Raw genomic sequence first — 23,598 nt, 5'->3', positions numbered from 1 at the left:
TTGCAACTCTGGTTCACCAGTCGTTCACCCATCTTTCTGTCATCATGGGCCCTTCTGGCTACTTTGCCAGTTGTGTCCCCACCTTCAAAAACGCACCTCCTCTATCTAGTCTTCAATCACTTCCTTGTACTTGGCGACCCCTTTTTTTGTGGGGGGGGGGGCATGCAGGAGGCTATGAGAAGTTTTTCTTTTGAACGTAAAAACCATGTAACCCCGCCATGGCCTCGCACCTCTCTATCTCTGTAACCTCCTCCAGCCGTACAACCTTCCCAAGATCACTGCCCTCCTCCATTTCTGGCCTCGAGCGCACGCATTTCCTTCGCCATGCTGCCTGGGCCCCCCAATCTCTGGAATTCCCTCCCTAAACCACTCCGCCTTTCTCTCCTTTAAGATGCTCCTTATAACCTACCTCTTCAACCAAGCGAAGAAAGAACATGGCAGAAACAGACGCGTGGAGAAGAGTGCTGTACTCACCATCAGCTCCTGCAGCTCCTGCAGAGAGGAAGAGGGGAAAAAAGTAAAGAATCTCAGCATGAAGACAGTAATAAAACCAATCAGCCAACCCCTCGTGGAGTTGCTCACGGATAAAAATTAGAAGGTTAACGGAGCACATGCAGAAATAATTCAACAAAATTCTGTGCTCCTCATTCGTCCGTCACCTTTTGATACATTGTTGCTATGCTGCATCATATACAGTCCTCCCCTCTCAGTCATTTTCTAACCAAGTAAACTGGAAGACTGCTGAGTGGTCAGGTTAGCCCACCTTTCTGCCTGCATAGTTGGCTTTGATTAGGTCATCATTCAGCCTTATCTCTTCTACAGAAAAACAGTGCCAACTTGTTCAGTCTTTCCTGATAGTTCTTCTATTATCCTTATAAGCCTTTTTCTGCACCTTCGCTGGTATTACTCGCTGAGATATCACCTGGATTGGTGAGTAGTGTGCAGCCCCCGATGGTTATCCTACTGGTAAGTCTATCGATGTATAACCTGCTTGTACTTTCCGTTGATATTTATGATACTAATAAATCGACTGATCCCTGGCATCCAAACCCTGTGTCATTTGGATTAATTTGCTCAGTTGCTCTTACAGAGGACTTTGAGGTAGAGCTAGATGACCTAGCGGTCAGAGGGCGGGGGGAGTAGCGGGTGGGAAAGGGGTTTTGCCCTTCTTGCAATGCATTCCAAACTTGTGTTTAATTCTCGACCACACGCACAACTTTTCCCGTTAAGTCCCCCTGCCCCCCACCCAATCCCGGGACTCCCTGCACCCCCCCCGATCCCGGGACTCCCTGCCCACCCTCATCCCCACCCAACCTACCATGTCGGCATCGCCACAGCTGGGTGTTGCAGAGGTAGTCTGCCGTGGCGGATGCACGACCGTTGGCATGATCTGGTCATGTAGGGCGGTCTCCTCGGCGGTGGGCTCCTCCAGGACCTATAGCAGAGAGGAATGATGGATAAAATTAACAGAGGGTGAGGAGGCAGAGGCAGAAGCAGAGCAGATAAGCATTAAAGCCTCGCTGTAGGGACGGTTAGAATGGGAATCCATGGGCTGCTGGGCCTTACTTCAACAGTACCTTCCATTTATATAGCACCTTTAACATATTAAAACATGCAAAGGCGTTTCACAGGAGGCATTTTCAGAGCATAGGGCCTAGGCAGCTAAGTCACAGCTGCCAAAATGGCAGCGATTAAAATTGGGGACATGAAAGAGGCCAGAATTAAGAGGAGCGCAGATATCCAGGAGGACTGTAAGAGGATACAGAGATAGGGACGGGGCAAGACGACAGAGGAATTTATGAGCAAGGATGAGAATTTTAAAATGGCGATGTTGCTGGATGGAGAGCCAATGTAGGTCAGTGAGTACAGGGGTGAAGGGCGAACGGGGCTTGGGGTGAGTTAGGACATAGGCAGCAGAGCTTCGGATTACTTCAGAGTGGGGGCGGGGGGGGGGGGGGGGGGGGGGTCACTCACCCAGCCAGTAGCCTCAAACATCTTGCAGTCCAGGGGGTCTCCGGAAATCTTCCCCTCAATGTTTGTCAGAGAGTGGCAGGTTGCCATGGCAGCAATGTAGCGGGACCGTGTGAGACTCTGGCTGGCGACATCATGCTCCAGGGAGAGGAACCTGCAGAGATGAGAGCGACAGACAGACCCAGACATTCAGAGAGAGAGAGAGACACACACACACATTACTAACTTGGGCTGATTTAGGTGGTCTCAGACTGGGAGGTGAAAATGGCTGCATCCAGGGACACAAGTGCCAAGCAGAATGAAAATAATTGGGTAATTTCCCGGCCAATCACTGCTGTCAGTGACTGGGATTGATCTTATGCAGAGAGCTCGGCTTAAAATTTGCACAGTGCAAAGAAATAAACCTGCTCGGGAGACTTGGCTAGAGTTACAAACGGGAGTTTGCAGACTCTCAAATCCCAGCTCAGCCTTCAGCTCAATGGATGGCAGTGGTGACAATCATCACTAAGTCCCAACCCCCACTTCGGATTTTTACAAGTGGATCTTAATCAGGAAGAACCAGCACAGACATGATGGGCTGAATGGCCAGTTCACAAATTTACCGTATTGGGATCTGATCTCACCATCTCTGGGTTGCTAGTCCAGTTCCATAATCACTATGCTGCAGGGAAGACAAGGGGTCTTGTGCTTAAGGGGGACACATATCGCCTAGGGTGCACAATCCTCCCCTGTTTTGATCATCCCATCTGGCTCAGTTACAATCGAGCCAGAAAGGAGAGAAAGCAGATTACCGCAATGCAGAGACCACCCTCCCTGTCCCACACCCCACAGTCATGTATCCACCCCTCCTCCTCCCGGAGAAGTCTGGAGATGCCCCTGCCTCCTCTACGCATACAGATCTAAGTGGGGGGGGGGGGGGGGGCAGCAAAACATTCTTGACCTCACCTGCCATCCTGCACTCGGAGGAAACCCCACATGTCCAGGCCGTCCTCAGTCAGTGTCCCCGTCTGCAGGGCGATAAAAGCAGTGGTTCAATAAAAGGAGACATTCGACCATGGGTGGGAGGGCGAGTTGTGGGGAAGGGGGAAGGCCTGCACTCGCAAGATGGGATCATTCTAACCGGCCCACACACGGATGCAATGAATAGCCACTGGGTGAAATTCACAAGGATGACACCAGAGCTGAGAGGTGATATCCATCAGATATCACTGGGGCTGGGGCTCTTTTCTCTAGAAAAGGGGTGACCTGATAGAGAGGGCTTGAAAATTATGAAGGGGTTTCGATAGGGTAGACGTCGCGAAGATGTTTCCACTTGTGGGGGGAGACCAGAACTAGGGGGCCATCAATATAAGACAATCACTAATAAATCCAATGGGGAATTCAGGAGAAACCTCTTTCCCCAGAGAGTGGTGAGAATGTGGGACTCGCTCCCACAGGGAGTGGTTGAGGTGAATAGTGTCGATACTTTTAAGGGGAAAGCTGGATAAACACATGAGGGAGAAAGGAATAGAAGGATATGCTGATAGGGTGAGATGGAGGGGGGCTCGTGTGGAGCATAAACACTAGCACGGAGCAGTTGGGGCCAAACGGCCCGTTTTTGTGCTATACATTCTACGTAACTTTTAAAGATATGCGTGGGTGAAAGCCGAGCAATGACCTTATACTGTGCCCACCACAGTATAAAACTTTCTCCTGCTGAAGGTGCTGATTTACACACACATTCGATAATATTTCTTTCAGGAAACCTAAAACAGCAAGACACAGCGTGCGAGTGACTTGAGACACGAGGTGCGGTGAGGGTACAGTGCTTGTGAGGAACAGGCGACTTTGGAACCCTGGTTCTCAAAGCTCTCCAAGCACTGGGGGGGGGGGGTTTCCTCATTTCATATCTGTGTCTGTTGTAGACTAATCAATAGAGACGGAGATTAATTAACCAGCACATTGTCACTTTATCACCAGCATGGTGAAAGATGGACTAGAAGGACTGCTTCCTGCTGGGCTCTGGGTGGCTGGCCCTCCCATACTCCACCCAAAGAGTACATTGCTCATAACTGCGTGAGCCGTAACTATTCGACTGGAGAAGGCATCGCAATCAATCCTGTCTTCAACAGACCTCCACACACAGGCATTTGGCGGTGTTGGGAAGAGTTACAGTGGTGGTGGGGGGCAGTGAGACGGGCACTGGAGGTAGCCAGGGCATTTTCCCAACCCCGCCACCTCCCCATCGCCACGCTTTGTAAGCCAGGAGGCGCTTGAGGTTAAGCCGGCGCTGACCAGGGTTTGGGAACCGGCGGCCGTTCTGGTTTTCGTAACGGCACTGACATTCGCCAGCACAAGTGAAGATCGAGTGTGATGCCTTCTCCAGTCAAATAGCCACAGCAAGAGGAATGTAGCATCCGGGCAGGAAGGAAGCTGCGGTGTGTGGGGGCGGGGGGGGGGGTGGGGGGAAGGGGATTGGTGGAGGAGACCGTAGTTTAGCAGTTCAACGGAGTAGCTGAGAGGGGAGGGGATACTTTCCTCACCACCACTAGTGCGGTGACATCAATGACATTGGTGTGGGACACATCTCGAGGGGCCCAACCATCACTCCCCCTCCCCCACCCCCACAGGCGACTGACCTTATCGAAACAAACCAGGTTGAGCTGCCCACATACATTAATGCGCTGCGGGCTGATGGAGTAGATGCCCTTCTGTTTGAGGCGGTGCTGCGCGTAGACGATACCAGCTGTCATGGCAGCCGGAAGGGCGGGCGGCACGGTGATGGTGATGATGTCCAGCGCCTCGATGATGATACGCGTAGCCTCTTCCTGGGTTCAAGAGAGGGGAGAGGTCAGTAAAGGTCGTCCCCCAAACATTCACGAGTACAAACACTCCATTAACAGCCCTATAAGCCAGCCTGGCACAAAAGCCGCAGCCCCAACACTTACCTTTTCATTAAAAAAAGTGCGCCTATACGTTGGTTATTACGGTCTGCAACTTGTTACCACATAGTGTCATATCATAAAGGTTTGAAGGGTAATTTGGCAATGCTGGTAAGGGGAGTCATCAGGGAACCTGTTTAGCAAGTCTGTATAGCATATCTGTATAGCCGTTTTTGACAACAAAGGGCCATTATTATTATTTCCTGGTCGCATAGCTGCCCTTTATACCTGATGCAATCTTTCCCTGCTTTTGTCCTCCGAAATCTTATCCCACCGCACTAAAATGCATTTCTACTCTCTCCCACACATCTCATCTCTTTATGAGCACTCACTCGCCTCGTGTGCATTTCTACCATCTGAGTGTAAAGAGGCACCGAGGCCAATTCTACCAGCTTACCCCTTCCCCCGCCCCCAACCCAACGAGCCAACCAGTGTCCCAGTTGAAACAACCAGGGGGTTAAGTCCTGAGCCTGTCTGATCTGTTTGCTTCTGTGCCAACAGGGGCTGTGTCTTCAACCCACGGAGCCCATCATTTCTGTGGCAAGAGGAGCGACGGGCCAGCGCAGTCCACAAAAACACGACGTCTCTGGTAAAAAAGAGCAGCGGACTGGGGGGTGGGGGGGTTAATCGAGCGCTCTGTACACACCCCCTTCAGGGCGCTGCTAACGATGCTGTAGGCCATGCCGATCCCAGCCACGCACACCAGGCAGAGCAGGAAGCGATAGGCGTCGCGGTACAGCTTGAAGTCGGTGGGCTTCGGGTACAGGATCGAGCAAACCAGCTGCCCTTTCGAGGTGTAGAAACCTGAGGGGGGGGGGGGAGGGGAAGAATCAATACACAACATTTAAAAATCGGACAAGCCAACAGCAGGCAGCTCGAAGCTCAGGCCCCGGGCGCCGACCCACCCCGTACCTGTACGGACGACGACAGCCTTCACCGGCTCTCCACTGTAAAACCGCGTCTGGATGACAGCCGTGCCACAGAACAGCGTGTGGCGCCTGTGGTTCTCCGGGCTGTACACCTCCTCCTCCTCCTGCATTGTTCCGTTGGCGCACCAGGTGGGAATTGGGAGATTGGTTTTCAAGACAGGAACACTTTCCCCTGCGGGCGAGACAGCGTTAGACAATTTACAAGTCACACCACCCAATGGAAGCAACCGTGGGCATGGCGGGGGTCTTTGAAGGCAGCGATCAGCGACAGATTTTTGGCTCAAACAGACTGGAGCCGTGATGTATCAATCTAGAATCACAAACACAGTCAGAGGCCATTCGGCCCACTGTGCTTGTGCCAGCTCTTTGAAAGAGCTACTCAGTTAGTCCCACTCCCGCTCGCTCTTTCTCCTGCACATTTTTCCCCTTCAAGAATCTTTCCAATTCCCCTTTTGAATGTTACTATTGAATCTGCTTCCACCGCCCTTTCAGGCAGCGCGTTCCCGATCACAATAACTCACTGCGTTAGAAAAATTCTCCTCATCTCCCACCTTCTGGTTCTTTTACCAATTACCTGAAATCTGTGTCCCTCTGGGTACCGACCCTCCCGCCACTGGAAACAGTTTCTCCTTATTTACTCGATCAAAATCCTTCATGATTATGAACACCTCGGTTAAATCTCCCCTGAACCTTCTTTGGCCTAAGGGGGAACAATCCCAGCCCCTCCAGTCTCACCACATAACTGAAGTCCGACATCCCCGGTACCATTCTAGTAAATCTCCTCTGCACCCTCTCCGAGGCCTCGACATCCTCCCTAAAGTGCGGTGCCCAGAATTGAACACCATATGCCAGATGAGGTCCAACCATTGATCTATGATGGCTTGGCATAAACTTCTTACCCACTCCGCCGCCGCCCCCCTTTTAAACCTCTGGTCAGAGACCAGCCCGTTCCGACATCAATGTTTGCTCAGGCGGGTTCGGTGGCAGAGCCTATTTGCCGGGGAAAATGACTGTGACAGATGGTAGTGCCCGCTGGGGAGGGAGCCGCAGGAGGAACAAAGCAATGGACACTGTCGTAAAAGCAGAAGGATACCGCTCCACACATGGTGGCAGAGGGTACCCTCCCCCTGAGCACTGTGACACATAGTGCAACCAAAGCGCAGCCTCAGCACCCAGCACTGTATAACACAGTGCACCCTCTCCCCATCACCCTGACACAGAGTGCTCCCCATCCCCTCCCCAGCACCCTGACACAGAGCGCTCCCCCTCCTCCCCAGCACCCTGACACACAGCGCTGCCCCTCCCCAGCACCCTGACACACAGCGCTGCCCCTCCCCAGCACCCTGACACAGAGAGCTCCCCCTCCTCCCCAGCACCCTGACACAGAGCGATCCCCGTGCCCCCTCCCCAGCACCCTGACACACAGCGCTGCCCCTCCCCAGCACCCTGACACACAGCGATCCCTGTGCCCCCTCCCCAGCACCCTGACACAGAGCGCTCCCCCTCCTCCCCAGCACCCTGACACACAGCGATCCCCGTGCCCTCTCCCCAGCACCCTGACACAGAGCGCTCCCCCTCCTCCCCAGCACCCTGACACAGAGCGATCCCCGTGCCCTCTCCCCAGCACCCTGACACAGAGCGCTCCCCCTCCTCCCCAGCACCCTGACACAGAGCGATCCCCGTGCCCTCTCCCCAGCACCCTGACACAGAGCGCTCCCCCTCCTCCCCAGCACCCTGACACAGAGCGATCCCCGTGCCCCCTCCCCAGCACCCTGACACACAGCGCTGCCCCTCCCCAGCACCCTGACACAGAGCGATCCCCCTCCTCCCCAACACCCTGACACACAGCGCTGCCCCTCCCCAGCACCCTGACACAGAGAGCTCCCCCTCCTCCCCAGCACCCTGACACACAGCGCTGCCCCTCCCCAGCACCCTGACACAGAGCGCTCCCCCTCCTCCCCAGCACCCTGACACATAGCGATCCCCGTGCCCTCTCCCCAGCACCCTGACACAGAGCGCTCCCCCTCCTCCCCAGCACCCTGACACAGAGCGATCCCCGTGCCCTCTCCCCAGCACCCTGACACAGAGCGCTCCCCCTCCTCCCCAGCACCCTGACACAGAGCGATCCCCGTGCCCTCTCCCCAGCACCCTGACACTGTTCACTCCTCACCAGTTAACAAGCTCTCATTGACGACACATGTTCCGCTGATCAGCACCGCGTCGCATGGCATCATCATGCCATTAGTCGGGATGACAATGACATCACCAGGTACCAGGTCGGTGGAGAAGATTTCCTCGGTAACTGTGGACAAGAAAGGAATTTATAGCCACCTGAGCAGGGAATTGTAGCACTTTTTACACCCACCTCTCGCCAGCCAGAATAAAGCCAGGACCGGCCCTGACATTGTCAGAGAGTGAGAGTGCGAGAGAGACTCACCGTTATTGCTGCGGTAAACACTGACTCGGACCACATTGTGAGCAGCTACCATGTCGTGCAAGAGGACGTATTGCTGAGGGGATAAAACAAAAGAGCGGCTGAGAAGGTGTCAGACAGTGTCTGTGCCAGTCTTACTGATGGTTGGATAGTAACTGAGGCCTCTTACCTTTCTCACAGTGTACAGGGACGTACAGATGGAGATGGCAGACATGAAGACAATGGCGGATGCGTACAGGTAATAATCATCAAAGGACCACAGGATCACACTGAAGACTTGGAAAATGTAGAATGGGTTCAGCACCTACAGAGAACGGGTTAGATACAGCACGGGGTTAGATACAGAGTAAAACTCCCTCTACACTGTCCCCATCAAACACTCCCAGGACAGATACAGCACGGGGGTTAGATACAGAGTAAAGCTCCCTCTACACTGTCCCCATCAAACACTCCCCAGGACAGGTACAGCACGGGGGTTAGATACAGAGTAAAACTCCCTCTACACTGTCCCCATCAAACACTCCCCAGGACAGGTACAGCACGGGGGTTAGATACAGAGTAAAGCTCCCTCTACACTGTCCCCATCAAACACTCCCAGGACAGGTACAGCACGGGGATTGGCTGCTCTCTGATTTGGGAGCCTGAGTGTTGAGAGCCTCAACGAGGTGCAGCTGAGAGTGCTGGTGGCAGTTGGAGGTTGCAGAGGTGGAGAGAGGAGCTGCATTGAGCAAGGGAGAGCAGCTACCAACAAGCAGAGGAAAACTCCAACAACAGTCTCCATTAAAGAGAAGAAAGGGACATTTTTTGGAAACAAGGCTTTGTCTGGAGGTGGGTGCTGAACACCAGTAATTTACTTTGGACTGTTGGGGGAGGAACAAGTGGCTGGAACAACAAGGGGTGGGGCTGCCAATTCAGCAGGAATCTGTGCTGCTGCAAAAGCACACAGGGAAGCTCCCTCCCCACCCCAATTGCCAAGCCTGGGTCAGCTGAAACTGCCCAGCTAAACAGACAGAAGGGGATAGATAGTGCCTGGGCAGCTTCAGCTGACCCAGGTGAAGACGACTCCCCCAACCAGAAGACCAACTTCAAAGACTGTTTGTTTTAAGTGTACTGTGAGCACCACCTCCAGAAAGCAAGTCATCCCTTCCAGCCTGCCTTTGCCTCTCCTCTCTTACCTCAGCCTCTCCACTAACCTGTTGTTTGTTTGTTTGTCTTTTCAAATTTTTCTGTGAGTCGCTGTTATTTAGTGTGCAAGTCCACAATTTGGGGTGGGTTTAGCTCTTAGACCCATGGCAAGCCCTTCATCACCGGTGGCGGGGCCCTCTACTACCTACGCAGCTGCAGCTTCTGTGGCTGCCCGCGTGGCCCCGTCACCCTTTAAATTATTGACATGCAGCCATGGGGTGAAGAGCTATCCCCACCCCAACATGTCTATTGAGGCCTGCGTTAAGGCAATGGCCGTGGTTGTCGGCCCCTCGGTCATTGTTGCGGCCTCAAAGATGTATGGGAAGGCTGTGTTCTTTTTGAAGACCGAGCGGGCGGTGTCCCTGGCCCTGAGTAAAGGGCTCACTGTGGGGGGGACCTTCCTGCCAGTGGACCCTCTGGGGGCCACTGCGCATCGGATAATGTTGTCCAACGTCCCACCCTTCATTCCCAGTGAGCTCCTCCTCCCCCACCTACACCATCTGGGGGAGGTGAGGTCAGGGATCACCCCAGTCCGGCTTGGTCTTCGGGAACACAGCCTCCAAAATGTCTACTCCTTCCGCCGCCAGTTATTTATGCAGCTGGCGTGGGAGGAGGACTTGGAAGGCCAATTTAATGTGGAGTTCCAGGGGACGGCCTACCGTGTCTTTTGGACCTTGGACGGGGCGCGGTGCCACGTCTGCAAGGGGGTGGGGCATGTTCGTAAGAACTGCCCCAACCTCCCGGCCGCCAGCTCCATCTCGGCGGCCCAGAGTGGTTCCACAGCACCTCCTCCCACTCCCCCCACACATCCAACAGACACCGCTCAGTCGGTTCCGGAGGCTGTGGTTTTCACAGCCTCCGGTGGGGAGGGGAATGCCCGTCCGAGTGAAAGGAAGACGCGGAGGCAAAAGAAACATCAAGAGGCGCGTCCCCTGGACACATTGAAACAACCCGAGCCTGAGCTCAGCCCAAAGACCGTTCTCACGGAATCCACCTGTCCCAGGGCTGGGCTCAGGCCTAGGGTGACTAAAAAGGAGGGTGCGGAGGCGGAGGCCTCTGATGACATGGAGGTCTCTGAGCCTCTGCGCCCTGGTGGGAAAAAGAGGAGAAGGCACCCCTCCACAGAGGTAACGAGGGGCCCTGAAGCGCAGGGCCTATCTGTTGGAGGGGAGCTGTCTCCTGTTTCGGGTCCCCAGGTTTCCCCTACCGCCACCACCAAGGCGACAAAGTCCAGGCAGGAGCACCCTATTCCTCAGGATGGAGGGGAGGGGAAGGCCCCGGTACTTGAGGCCCCTCCTGAAGGAGTAAGTGGGGCCCTGCTTGTGGTGGGGGAGCCTGGGGACGCCGCCCATTCTGCCACTGCTACTGGGTCGGGTGCCCTGAGTGAAGGGGAGGGCGAGGCCCCAGAGGGTCGGCCCTCCCAGCCGGAGTCCACCACCAACCAGGAGACACCAGACCCGGTTATAACCGAGAATGCTGCCCCATCTGTTGGGCCTGTGGGTGCTGGCGGAGCGGGAGATGGCCTCCTCTCTCCGCCTCCGGCTGTATTTCCGGAGTTGAGAACTTCTGTCTCCCCTGGACCACTCATTGGCCTGGGGACGGAGGTGGAGGGGGGTCCTGAACCGCTGGTGCGTACAGGCTCCAGTTTCACAATAGAGCTCAGAGAGGACTCCTCCGCCATCGATCCTGGGGGTGGGATTGTGACGGAGGCGGGTTCAGCTGGCGCGGCCGGGACCTCCGCCCCACAGTGTGTGGTGGATGTGTCGGCCGCTGGCGGTGACGACCCGGAGGAGGATGGGGATTCGGTGTGGAGCACGGAGGATGATCTTGATTCCATCGCCAGTGAGGTGGTGGAGTCCCTCGTGCCTCCCACCGAATCTCCTCTCATCCCCACGGCGGAACTCCGGGATTTCCTCGCGGTTTGCAGGGGCTGCCGCAATAAAGTTCAGCTGGCCCTTGACCGCTGGTCGAATCTGGCGCAGATCATCCAGTCAGTCTGGGCCGCTCTTAAGATAGCGGGCAAACGCGCGGGCGTGAAACTGGTTGAGAGGCGCCGTTTTAATGTGTTCCTCAATGGGTTGCTGGGAGAGTGGAAGGCCAGGTGAGGTGTTGGTGACGGGTTTTAAGTACCTTTGACATGAAGATAACCATAGCCAGCCTCAACATCAATGGCAGCAGGGGGTCTCACCGCAGATTTCACAATCTCTCAGTCCTCAGGGAAGGGAGATACGCGGTGAGCTTTCTGCAAGAAACCCACACCGTTCCGGGAGACGAAGCCACCTGGCTCCTGGAGTGGCAGGGTGGGGTCTACGTGAGTCACCTCACCCCTATTTCTAGTGGGGTGGCTATCTTGCTGGCCCCGACTTTTCAGCCAGAGATCTTGGGGGTCAAGGAGCTAGTGCCGGGCCGCTTGCTCCACCTCGCCGTTCGCCTGGGTAGCGTGCCGCTCCACTTTGTGAACGTGTACGCGCCCAGGCCCGGCGCGTTGCAAGCGCGCTTCTTTGAAGAAGTGTCCGCTCTCTTGAGCTCCATCGATAGCGGCGAGTGCATCATCCTCAGGGGGGATTTTAACTGCACCCTCAAGGTGGGGGATCGTTCCGGTCCCCAGCGCGGCCAAGCGTCGGTGGAGAAGTTGAGGGGACTGATCAGCTCCCTTAACTTGGTGGACGTCTGGCGGAATCTCCATCCCGACTCCAGCGCCTTCACGTGGAGGTCTGGAGGAGGAGGGTCGCGAATCGACCGCCTCTACTTTTCGCAGGCGTACGTCTCCCGCGTCTCGGCGGCCTCCATGCGGCTGGTGCCGTGCTCGGACCACCACCTGCTGTGGGCGGAGTTCACTCCGCTCCACACGCGGGTGGGGTCCGCGTACTGGCACTTTTAACAACCGGCTGCTGGAGGACGAGCGATTTCGGGACTCATTCTGTCGATTCTGGGCCGACTGGAGAAGGAAGCAGGGGGGCTTCCCCTCCTTGAGGCTATGGTGGGATGTGGGCAAGACTCACATCCGCGTCTTCTGTCAGGAGTACGCGAAGGGGTCGACCAAGAGGCGGGAGGCCGAGATCGGGCGCCTTGAGAGGGAGGTGCTCGACTTGGAGTCCCGCCTCGGTCATGCCGTCGCGGACCCGGCCCTGTGGCAGGCGTACAAAGAGAAGGGCGCGCTGAGGGACCTGCAGCTCATCGGGTCCCAAGGCGCGTACGTGAGGTCGCGGATCCAGATCCTGGAAGATTTGGACCGCGCCTCACCCTTCTTCTACTCGCTGGAAAAATGGCGGGGGGTCCATAAGCAGTTCATCGAGCTGCTGGCCGACGACGGATCCTCCATCACGGATCCGGAGGGAATGGGCCTCCTGGTCCGTACTTATTACAGTGCGTTGTTCTCTCCGGATCCGTACAGCGAGGATGCGCGCAGAGTTTTGTGGGAGGACCTGCAGCAGGTCAGCCCGGAGGGCGCCGAAGGATTGGAGGCTCCGCTCACGTTGGCGGAGCTGACTGGCGCCCTCCACTAGCTCTCAAGGGGCAAATCCCCAGGGCTGGATGGGTTGACCGTGAAGTTTCTCAGGGCGTTCTGGGACGTCCTGGGGGACGATTACGCGCGGGTCCTGGGGGAAAGCCTGGCGACCGGGGCGATGCCCCTCTCGTGGCGCAGGGCGGTCATCGTCCTGCTGCCGAAGAAGGGCGATCTCCGCCTGCTTAAAAACTGGCGTCTGGTCTCCCTCCTCAGCACGCATTATAAGATCTTTGCCCGGGCTATGTCTACCCGCTTGGGCTCCGTGCTGGCCCACATGATCCACCCCGACCAGTCCTACACGGTCCCGGGCCGGTCCATCCAGGACAACATCCACCTGGTCCGGGACCTGATCCATCTTTCCCAGAGGACTGGTCAGTCGGTTGCCTTTCCCTCGATCAGGAGAAGGTGTTCGACAGGGTGGATCACGAATACCTTTTCGGGACTCTGCGCGCTTTCGGACTCGGGCCGCATTTCGTGGCCCGTGTCCGACTTTTATACGCCGCCGCAGAGTGTTAACGGGTCCTTGACGGCGCCCCTTCGCTTTGGGAGAGGTGTGCGTCAGGGATGCCCCATGTCCGGCCAATTGTATACCATCTGCGTGGAGCCCTTCCTGTGCCTGCTTCGCAGGAGGTTGACGGGATTGGCTCTGCGCGAGCCGGCCATGCGGGTCGTCCTCTCGGCTTACGCCGACGACGTGCTCTTTGAAATCACAGATCCCGTTGACTTGCGGAGGATGCGCGACTGCCAGCAGACCTTTTCTGCCGCGTCCTCCGCGAGGATCAATTGGGAGAAATGTTCCGGACTCCTGGTGGGTCAGTGGCAGGTGGACTCCCTGCCGGAGGAGATGACACCTTTTGCGTGGAGCACCACGCACCTCCTCTATCTGGGAGTCCACCTTAACCCCGCTGAGGAAGCCTGGCCGGCAAACTGGCAGGAGTTGGAGGCGAAAGTCACCGCTCGGCTGGGGCGCTGGACAGGACTGCTCCGAGTGCTTTCCTACAGGGGCCGAACGCTGGTCAAAAACCAACTGGTTTGCATTTGCAAACAAGATCCAGAAGAAATTCGTCGATTTCTTCTGGGGCAAGAGGAAACACTGGGTCTCTGCCGCGGTCCTGAGTCTCCCGATCAAGGAGGGCGGCCAGTCGCTGGTGTGCATCCGCACCCAGGCTGCGACTCTCCGCCTTCGGACCCTGCAGAGATACCTGTACGTCGAGCGTCCTCCCAGATGGTGTGCGCTGGCGACGTATTTTTTACGCCAGTGTCACTGCCTTCAAGACGACACGCAGATCCCGGTGGAGTCCGTTAGCCGCGCCTCTCTGAGGGAGTTGCCTGTCTTTTACCGGGATCAATTCCGAGTCTGGAACATGGTCGCCTCCAGTCAGAGCGCTCCCCCGCCGGCGGAGGAGAGCGCCTCGGCTGTCCGGGCGGCCGACTCCGGGGACGGTCCGGCGGGCGGAGGAGTAGCCGAAACCCCCGGGACGCCCCTCACTGCGGGTGGCGAGGGGGCTCGGGAGTGCGGAGCGATCCCGGCCGAGCTGACCGCCGCTCGGCCGGAACTGCTCATCGGACCCAGGCCCCGAAACCCTCCTCGGGAGCCGGTCCCGCACAACCCGAGCCGCTTCTTGGAAATGCCCTCCGTGCCATTCCAATCGGCGCGGAGGGGTTTCCTGTACGGGCTGCTCCTGCACACTCTCCACTTCCTCGCCCTCGTCAGCCGGCCGGACACGCCTTGGCGGTCCGCGTTGCCATCTGGCGGCGAGGGGAAACCCCGATGGAGGTCTCTCTACGCGGGAGTCTTCCCCCTTTACATCGGGGACTTGGGATGGAGGGTGCTGCACAGAGCAGTCCCGTGCAATAGACTTTTAAGTAGGTTCACGGACTCCCAGGCCTCCTGTACTTTCTGCGGCCTGGACGAGTCCGTGTTCCACGTTTACACGGAGTGTGCGAGGTTGCAGCCCCTCTTTGAGTATCCGAAGGGGCTGCTCCTCAAATTCTGGCTGCACTTCAGTCCCACGCTCCTGATCTTTGGGCACCCGGTGCGGAGGGGCTTGGGCCGGGAGGAGGATCTCCTCGTCGGTCTGCTCCTGGGCCTGGCCAAGGTGGCAATTCACAGGTCCAGGTTGCGAGCCGTCGGGGGTTCCGTCCTCCCCGATTGCCTGCCCCTCTTCCGCGGTTACGTTCGCGCCCGGGTGTCCCTGGAGAAGGAGCATGCGGTGTCCGCCGGTACGCTTGAGGCCTTCCGCGACCGGTGGGCACTGCAGGGACTGGAGTGCATCGTCGACGCAGAGAATGGCATTTTAATTTGAGTTTTTTGTTTCTTTGTCTGGTTTTAATAAAGTTATTTTAAAACTGTAAATATGTATATAAAGGGGGCCTGAGGAATAAAAGCCCCCTCGATGTGAAAAAAAAAAGAAAAAAAAAAACGGGGGTTAGATACAGAGTAAATCTCCCTCTACACTGTCCCCCATCAAACACTCCCAGGACAGGTACAGCACTGGGATTGGCTGCCCACTGATTTGGGAGCCTGAGTGCATCAACGAGGTGCAGCTGACAGTGCTGGTGGCAGTTGGAGGTTGCAGAGGTGGAGAGAGGAGCTGCACTGAGCAAGGGAGAGCAGCTACCAACAAGCAGAGGAAAACTCCAACAACAGTCTCCATTAAAGAGAAGAAAGGGACATTTTGTGGAAACAAGGCTTTGTCTGGAGGTGGGTGCTGAACACCAGTAATTTACTTTGGACTGTTGGGGGAGGAACAAGTGGCTGGAACAACAAGGGGTGGGGCTGCCAATTCAACAGGAGTCTGTGCTGCTGCAAAAGCACACAGGGAAGCTCCCTCCCCACCCCAATTGCCAAACCTGGGTCAGCTGAAGCTGCCCAGCTAAACAGACGGAAGGGGATAGATAGTGCCTGGGCAGCTTCAGCTGACCCAGGTGAAGACGACTCCCCCAACCAGAAGACCGGAAGACCAACTTCAAAGACTGTTTTAAGTGTACTGTGAGCACCACCTCCAGAAAGCAAGTCATCCCTTCCAGCCTGCCTTTGCCTCTCCTCTCTTACCTCAGCCTCTCCACTAACCTGTTGTTTGTTTGTTTGTCTTTTCAAATTTTTCTGTGAATCTGTTATTTAGTGTGCAAGTCCACAATTTGGGGTGGGTTTAGCTCTTGGACCCATGGCAAGCCCTTCATCACCGGTGGCGGGGCCCTCTACTACCTACGCAGCTGCAGCTTCTGTGGCTGCCCACGTGGCCCCGTCACCCTTTAAATTATTGACATGCAGCCATGGGGTGAAGAGCTATCCCCACCCCAACATGTCTATTGAGGCCTGCGTTAAGGCAATGGCCGTGGTTGTCGGCCCCTCGGCCATTGTTGCGGCCTCAAAGATGTATGGGAAGGCTGTGTTCTTTTTGAAGACCGAGCGGGCGGTGTCCCTGGCCCTGAGTAAAGGGCTCACTGTGGGGGGGACCTTCCTGCCAGTGGACCCTCTGGGGGCCACTGCGCATCGGATAATGTTGTCCAACGTCCCACCCTTCATTCCCAGTGAGCTCCTCCTCCCCCACCTGCACCATCTGGGGGAGGTGAGGTCGGGGATCACCCCAGTCCGGCTTGGTCTTCGGGAGCACAGCCTCCAACATGTCTACTCCTTCCGCCGCCAGTTATTTATGCAGCTGGCGCGGGAGGAGGACACGGAGGGCCAATTTAATGTGGAGTTCCAGGGGACGGCCTACCGCGTCTTTTGGACCTCGGACGGGGCGCGGTGCCACATCTGCAAGGGGGTGGGGCATGTTCGTAAGAACTGCCCCAACCTCCCGGCCGCCAGCTCCACCTCGGCGGCCCAGAGTGGTTCCACAGCACCTCCTCCCACTCCCCCCGCACATCCAACAGACACCGCTCAGTCGGTTCCGGAGGCTGTGGTTTTCACAGCCTCTGGCGGGGAGGGGAGTGTCCGTCCGAGCGGAAGGAAGACGCGGGGAAAAAAGAAACATCGTGAGGCGCGTCCCCTGGACACTTTGACTCAACCCGAGCCTGAGCTCAGCCCAAAGCCCATTCCCATGGAATCCACCTGTCCCAGGGCTGGGCTCAGGCCCAGGGTGACTAAAAAAGGAAAAAAGGGTGCGGAGGCGGAGGCCTCTGATGACATGGAGGTCTCTGAGTCTCCGCGCCCAAGTGCGAAAAAGAGGAGAAGGCACCCCTCCACAGAAATAACACAGGGCCCTGAGGTGCAGGGCCCATCTGTTGGAGGGGAGCTGCCTCCTGTTTCTGGTCCTCAGGTGCCCCCTACCGCCACCACCAAGGCTGCAAAGTCCGGGCAGGTGCTCCCTATTCCTCAGGATGGAGGGGAGGGGATGGCCCCGGTACGTGAGGCCCCTCCTGAAGGAGTAAGTGGGGCCCTGCTTGTGGTGGGGGAGCCTGGGGAAACCGCCCATTCCGCCACTGCTACTGGGTCGGGTGTCCTGAATGAAGGGGAGGGCGAGGCCCCAGAGGGCCGGGCCTCCCAGCCGGAGTCCACCACCAACCAGGAGACACCCGACCCAGTTATAACTGAGAATGCTGCCCCATCTGCTGGGCCTGTGGGTGCTGGCGGAGCGGGAGATGGCCTCCTCTCGCCGCCTCCAGTCTCGGCTCCGGCTGGTTTCCCGGAGTCCGGAACTTCTGTCTCCCCTGGCCCAGTCATTGGCCTGGGGATGGAGGTGGAGGGGGGTCCTGAACCGCTGGTGCCTACAGGCTCCAGTTTCACAATAGAACCCAGAGAGGACTCCTCCGCCATCGATCCTGGGGGTGGGATCGTGACGGAGGCGGGACCAGCTGGCGCGGCCGGGACGTCCGCCCCACAGTGTGTGGTGGATGTGTCGGCCGCTGGCGGTGACGACCCGGAGGAGGATGGGGATTCGGTGCGGGGCACGGAGGATGATCTTGATTCCATCGCCAGTGAGGTGGTGGAGTCCCTCGTGCCTCCCACCGAATCTCCTCTCATCCCCACGGCGGAACTCCGGGATTTCCTCGCGGCTTGCAGAGGTTGCCGCAATAAAGTTCAGCTGGCCCTCGACCGTTGGTCGAATCTGGCGCTGATCATCCAGTCCGTCCGTGCCGCCCTTAAGATAGCGGGCAAGCGCGCGGACGTGAAACTGGTTGAGAGGCGCCGTTTTAATGTGTTCCTCAATGGGTTGCTGGGGGAGTGGAGGGCCAGGTGCACTTCCACTCCCTCCTCACAGTGAGCTGTTGGTGACGGGTTTTACGTACCTTTGACATGAAGATAACCATAGCCAGCCTCAACATCAATGGCAGCAGAGGGGCTCACCGCAGATTTCACAATCTCTCAGTCCTCAGGGAAGGGAGATACGCGGTGAGCTTTCTGCAGGAAACCCACACCGTTCCGGGAGACGAAGCCACCTGGCTCCTGGAGTGGCAGGGTGGGGTCTACATGAGTCACCTCACCCCTATTTCTAGTGGGGTGGCTATCTTGTTGGCCCCGACTTTTCAGCCGGAGATCTTGGGGGTCAAGGAGCTAGTGCCGGGCCGCTTGCTCCACCTCGCCGTTCGCCTGGGTAGCGTGCCGCTCCACTTTGTGAACGTGTACGCGCCCAGGCCCGGCGCTTTGCAAGCGCGCTTCTTTGAAGAAGTGTCCGCTCTCTTGAGCTCCATCGATAGCGGCGAGTGCATCATCCTCGGGGGGGATTTTAACTGCACCCTCGAGGTGGGGGATCGCTCCGGTCCCCAGCGCGGCCAAGCGTCGGTGGAGAAGTTGAGGGGACTGATCAGCTCCCTTAACTTGGTGGACGTCTGGCGGAATCTCCATCCCGACTCCAGCGCCTTCACGTGGAGGTCTGGAGGAGGGGGGTCGCGAATCGACCGCCTCTACATTTCGCAGGCGTACGTCTCCCGCGTCTCGGCGGCCTCCATGCGGCTGGTGCCGTGCTCGGACCACCGCCTGGTGTGGGCGGAGTTCACTCCGCTCCGCACGCGGGCGGGGTCCGCGTACTGGCACTTTAACAACCGGCTGCTGGAGGACGTGCGATTTCGGGACTCGTTCTGTCGATTCTGGGCCGACTGGAGAAGGAAGCAGGGGGGCTTCCCCTCCTTGAGGCTATGGTGGGATGTGGGCAAGACTCACATCCGCGTCTTCTGTCAGGAGTACGCGAAGGGGTCGACCAAGAGGCGGGAAGCCGAGGTCGGGCGCCTTGAGAGGGAGGTGCTCGACTTGGAATCCCGCCTCGGTCATGCCGTCGCGGACCCGGCCCTGTGGCAGGCGTACAAAGAGAAGAAGGGCGCGCTGAGGAACCTGCAGCTCATAGGGTCCCGAGGCGCGTACGTGAGGTCGCGGATCCAGATCCTGGAAGATTTGGACCGCGCCTCACCCTTCTTCTACTCGCTGGAAAAATGGCGGGGGGTCCGTAAGCAGCTCGTCGAGCTGCTGGCCGACGACGGATCCTCCATCACGGATCCGGAGGGAATGGGCCTCCTGGTCCGGACGTATTACAGTGCGTTGTTCTCTCCGGATCCGTCCAGCGAGGATGCGCGCAGAGTTTTGTGGGAGGACCTGCCGCAGGTCAGCCCGGAGGGCGCCGAAGGATTGGAGGCTCCGCTCACGTTGGCGGAGCTGACTGGCGCCCTCCACCAGCTCTCGAGGGGCAAATCCCCAGGGCTGGATGGGTTGACCGTGGAGTTCCTCAGGGCGTTCTGGGACGTCCTGGGGGACGATTACGCGCGGGTCCTGGGGGAAAGCCTGGCGACCGGGGAGATGCCCCTCTCGTGGCGCAGGGCGGTCATCGTCCTGCTGCCGAAGAGGGGCGATCTCCGCCTGCTTAAAAACTGGCGTCCGGTCTCCCTCCTCAGCACGGATTATAAGATCTTTGCCCGGGCTATGTCTACCCGCCTGGGCTCCGTGCTGGCCCACATGATCCACCCCGACCAGTCCTACACGGTCCCGGGCCGGTCCATCCAGGACAACATCCACCTGGTCCGGGACCTGATCCATCTTTCCCAGAGGACTGGTCAGTCGGTCGCCTTTCTCTCCCTCGATCAGGAGAAGGCGTTCGACAGGGTGGATCACGATTACCTTTTCGGGACTCTGCGCGCTTTCGGACTCGGGCCGCATTTCGTGGCCCGGGTCCGACTTTTATACGCCGCCGCAGAGTGTCTAGTCAAAGTTAACGGGTCCTTGACGGCGCCCCTTCGATTTGGGAGAGGAGTGCGTCAGGGGTGCCCCATGTCCGGCCAACTGTATACCATCTGCGTGGAGCCCTTCCTGTGCCTGCTTCGCAGGAGGTTGACGGGATTGGCTCTGCGCGAGCCGGCCATGCGGGTCGTCCTCTCGGCTTACGCCGACGACGTGCTCCTCGCAATCACAGATCCCGTTGACTCGCGGAGGATGCGCGACTGCCAGCAGACCTTTTCTGCCGCGTCCTCCGCGAGGATCAATTGGGAGAAATGTTCCGGACTCCTGGTTGGTCAGTGGCGGGTGGACTCCCTGCCGGAGGAGATGACACCTTTTGCGTGGAGCACCACGCACCTCCTCTATCTGGGAGTCCACCTTAGCCCCGCTGAGGAAGCCTGGCCGGCAAACTGGCAGGAGTTGGAGGCGAAAGTCACCGCTCGGCTGGGGCGCTGGACAGGACTGCTCCGAGTGCTTTCCTACAGGGGCCGAGCGTTGGTCATAAACCAACTGGTGGCCTCCATGCTGTGGTACCGGTTGGTCACTTTGGCCCCGCCCCCTGTATTTGCCACCAAGATCCAGAAGAAACTCGTCGATTTCTTCTGGGGCAAGAGGAAACACTGGGTCTCTGCCGCGGTCCTGAGTCTCCCGATCGAGGAGGGCGGTCAGTCGCTGGTGTGCGTCCGCACCCAGGCTGCGACTCTCCGCCTTCGGACCCTGCAGAGATACCTGTACGTCGAGCGTCCTCCCAGATGGTGTGCGCTGGCGACGTATTTTTTCCGCCAGTGTCACTGCCTTCAAGACGACACGCAGCTCCCGGTGGAGTCCGTTAGCCGCGCCACTCTGAGGGAGTTGCCTGTCTTTTACCGGGATCTTTTCCGAGTCTGGAACATGGTCGCCTCCAGTCAGGGCGCTCCCCCGCCGGCGGAGGAGAGCGCCTCGGCTGTCCGGGCGGCCGACTCCGGGGACGGTCCGGCGGGTGGAGGAGTAGCCGAAACCCCCGGGACGCCCCTCACTGCGGGTGGCGAGGGGGCTCGGGAGTGCGGAGCGATCCCGGCCGAGCTGACCCCCGCTGGGCCGGAACTGCTCATCGGACCCAGGCCCCGAAACCCTCCTCGGGAGCCGGTCCCGCACAACCCGAGCCGCCTCTCGGGAATGCCCTCCGTGCCATTCCAATCAGCGCGGAGGGGTTTCCTGTACGGGCTGCTCCTGCACACTTTCCACTTCCTCGCCCTCGTCAGCCGGCCGGACACGCCCTGGCGGTCCGCGTTGCCAACTGGCGGCGAGGGGAAACCCCGATGGAGGTCTCTCTACGCGGGAGTCTTCCCCCTTTACATCGGGGACCTGGGGTGGAGGGTGCTGCACAGAGCAGTCCCGTGCAATAGGCTTTTAAGTAGGTTCACGGACTCCCAGGCCAGCTGTACTTTCTGCGGCCTGGACGAGTCCGTGTTCCACATTTATACGGAGTGTGCGAGGTTGCAGCCCCTATTTGAGTATCTGAAGGGGCTGCTCCTCAAATTCTGGCTGCACTTCAGTCCCACGCTCCTGATCTTTGGGCACCCGGTGCGGAGGGGCTTGGGCCGGGAGGAGGATCTCCTCGTCGGTCTGCTCCTGGGCCTGGCCAAGGTGGCAATTCACAGGTCCAGGTTGCGGGCCGTCGGGGGTTCCGTCCTCCCCGATTGCCTGCCCCTCTTCCGCGGTTACGTTCGCGCCCGGGTGTCCCTGGAAAAGGAGCATGCGGTGTCCGCCGGTACGCTTGAGGCCTTCCGCGACCGGTGGGCACCGCAGGGACTGGAGTGCATCGTCGACGCCGAGAATGGCATTTTAATTTGAGTTTTTTGTTTATTTATCTGTTTTAATAAAGTTATTTTAAAACTGTAAATATGTACATAAAGGGGGCCTGAGGGATAAAGGCCCCCTTGACATGAAAAATATAAAAGGGGCCTGGGGTATAAAGGTCACCTTGTGAAAAAAAAAAAAAAAAAAATGGTTAGATAAAGAGTAAAGCTCCCTTTAAAAATCGGGTTAGAAACAGAGTAAAGCTCCCTCTGCACTGTCCCATCAAACACCCCCAGACAGGTCCAAATGCTGCCAGTCCCGCTGAGTATTTCCAGCACTTTCTCTTTTTATTTACTGCCTGCCTCGGATTCAGGCTGTGATCAGCCCTCCCATCCTAAGCTCATCGACTCCTTCCCACAGCGACCCTTGTGTGAGGTGGTGTGTGTGAACAGGGGGAATGTCAGACAGTGATTACATTTGTCCACCCGCCATTCAGAGACTCGTCAACTGAAACGGCATTGGCTGCAACAGGACGTCGCCTCTCGCTCTCCCCCTCTCCTGCATTGTGCTAACTGGCCGGCTGTGTGTCCAGTGTTTAACAGGGCGACTGGATAAAAGGGGGCAAGATCTCATTTTCCCAGACCCTTACCTCCTTCACCAGGAGCCAGGGGATGGAAGGCACTTTCACATCAATATGATTCTCTCCGTAAAAGAGTTTGCTGCAGAGGGAGAACAATTGTGAGCTTGGAGGCAAACCAACGCCTTCACAGAGAAAAACACCCCACCAGTACCGCACCCGCCTCACCCAGAGAGAACAACCCACCCTCCCGCCCAGAATGAACTCTCCAACCCTCCACCAGAGTGAACAATCTGCCCCGCCATCCTTGAACCCCACCATCCTTGCAAACTGCCACCCAACTCCAACCTCTCCTTCCTCTCCAAAGTCCTTGAACGTGTGGTCGCCTCCCAAATCCATGCCCGTCTTTCCCAGAACTCCATGCTTAAATCCCTCCAATCAGGTTTCTGTCCCTGCCACAATACCGAAACACCTCTGATCGAAGTCACGAATGATACCCTGTGTGGTGGTGACAAAGGTAAACTTTCCCTCCTCGTCCTTCTTGGCCTGTCTGCAGCCCTTGACATGGCTGACCACACCTTCCTCCCCCAACACCTCTCCACTGTCATCCATCTGGGTGGGACTGCTCTCACCCGCTTCCATCCTTACCTATCCAGTTGCAGCCAGACAATCACTTGCAATGGCTTCTCTTTCCATTCCAGCACCTTAACCCCTGATGACCCCCAAGGATCCATCCTTGGCCCCCATCCTATTTGACCCTGAGATGAGCTTCCAACCCCATATCCGCGCCATTACTAAGATCGCCTATTTCCACCTCCATAACATTGCCCGACCTCACCCCTGTCTCAGCTCATCTGCTGCTGAAACCCTCATCCATGCCTTTATTACCTCTAGACTTGACTATTCCAATGCACTCCTAGCTGGTCTCCCACTTCCACCCTCTGTAAACTCAAGCTCATCCAAAACTCTGCAGCCCTGTGTCCTAACTCACACCAAGTCCCGTTCACCCATCACTGCCTGCGCTCACTGACCTTCACTGGCTCCCAGTCAACCGACACCTTAGTTTTAAAATTCTCATTCTTGTTTTCAAATCCCTCCATGGCCTCGCCCCTCCCTATCGCCGCAATCCTCTCCAACCCCACAACCC

General features: G+C 57.5%; 1 protein-coding gene across 3 annotated transcripts in view; it reads right to left on the bottom strand.

The window, feature by feature from the left end:
• Positions 1-23,598, bottom strand: part of LOC137357334 (polyamine-transporting ATPase 13A3-like) — a 69,716-nt gene that overhangs the window by 31,178 nt on the left and 14,940 nt on the right. For 2 of the 3 annotated variants that reach the window (XM_068023586.1, XM_068023588.1), the window contains 11 exons: positions 22,524-22,593; positions 8,425-8,559; positions 8,259-8,331; positions 7,992-8,123; positions 5,805-5,993; positions 5,539-5,696; positions 4,590-4,778; positions 2,917-2,978; positions 1,975-2,125; positions 1,319-1,435; positions 475-492 (listed from right to left, as the gene is read on the bottom strand). In XM_068023586.1, coding sequence (XP_067879687.1) covers positions 475-492; positions 1,319-1,435; positions 1,975-2,125; positions 2,917-2,978; positions 4,590-4,778; positions 5,539-5,696; positions 5,805-5,993; positions 7,992-8,123; positions 8,259-8,331; positions 8,425-8,559; positions 22,524-22,593 — 1,294 coding nt within the window. The remainder of the gene's footprint in view (positions 1-474; positions 493-1,318; positions 1,436-1,974; positions 2,126-2,916; positions 2,979-4,589; positions 4,779-5,538; positions 5,697-5,804; positions 5,994-7,991; positions 8,124-8,258; positions 8,332-8,424; positions 8,560-22,523; positions 22,594-23,598) is intronic. The other variant, XM_068023589.1, reaches the window with a different exon arrangement.

This window comes from Heterodontus francisci, chromosome 48 (genome assembly GCF_036365525.1).
Source record: "Heterodontus francisci isolate sHetFra1 chromosome 48, sHetFra1.hap1, whole genome shotgun sequence".
In the NCBI taxonomy this organism is placed as follows: Eukaryota; Metazoa; Chordata; class Chondrichthyes; order Heterodontiformes; family Heterodontidae; genus Heterodontus; species Heterodontus francisci.
This window is presented reverse-complemented; position numbering and strand designations above follow the sequence as displayed.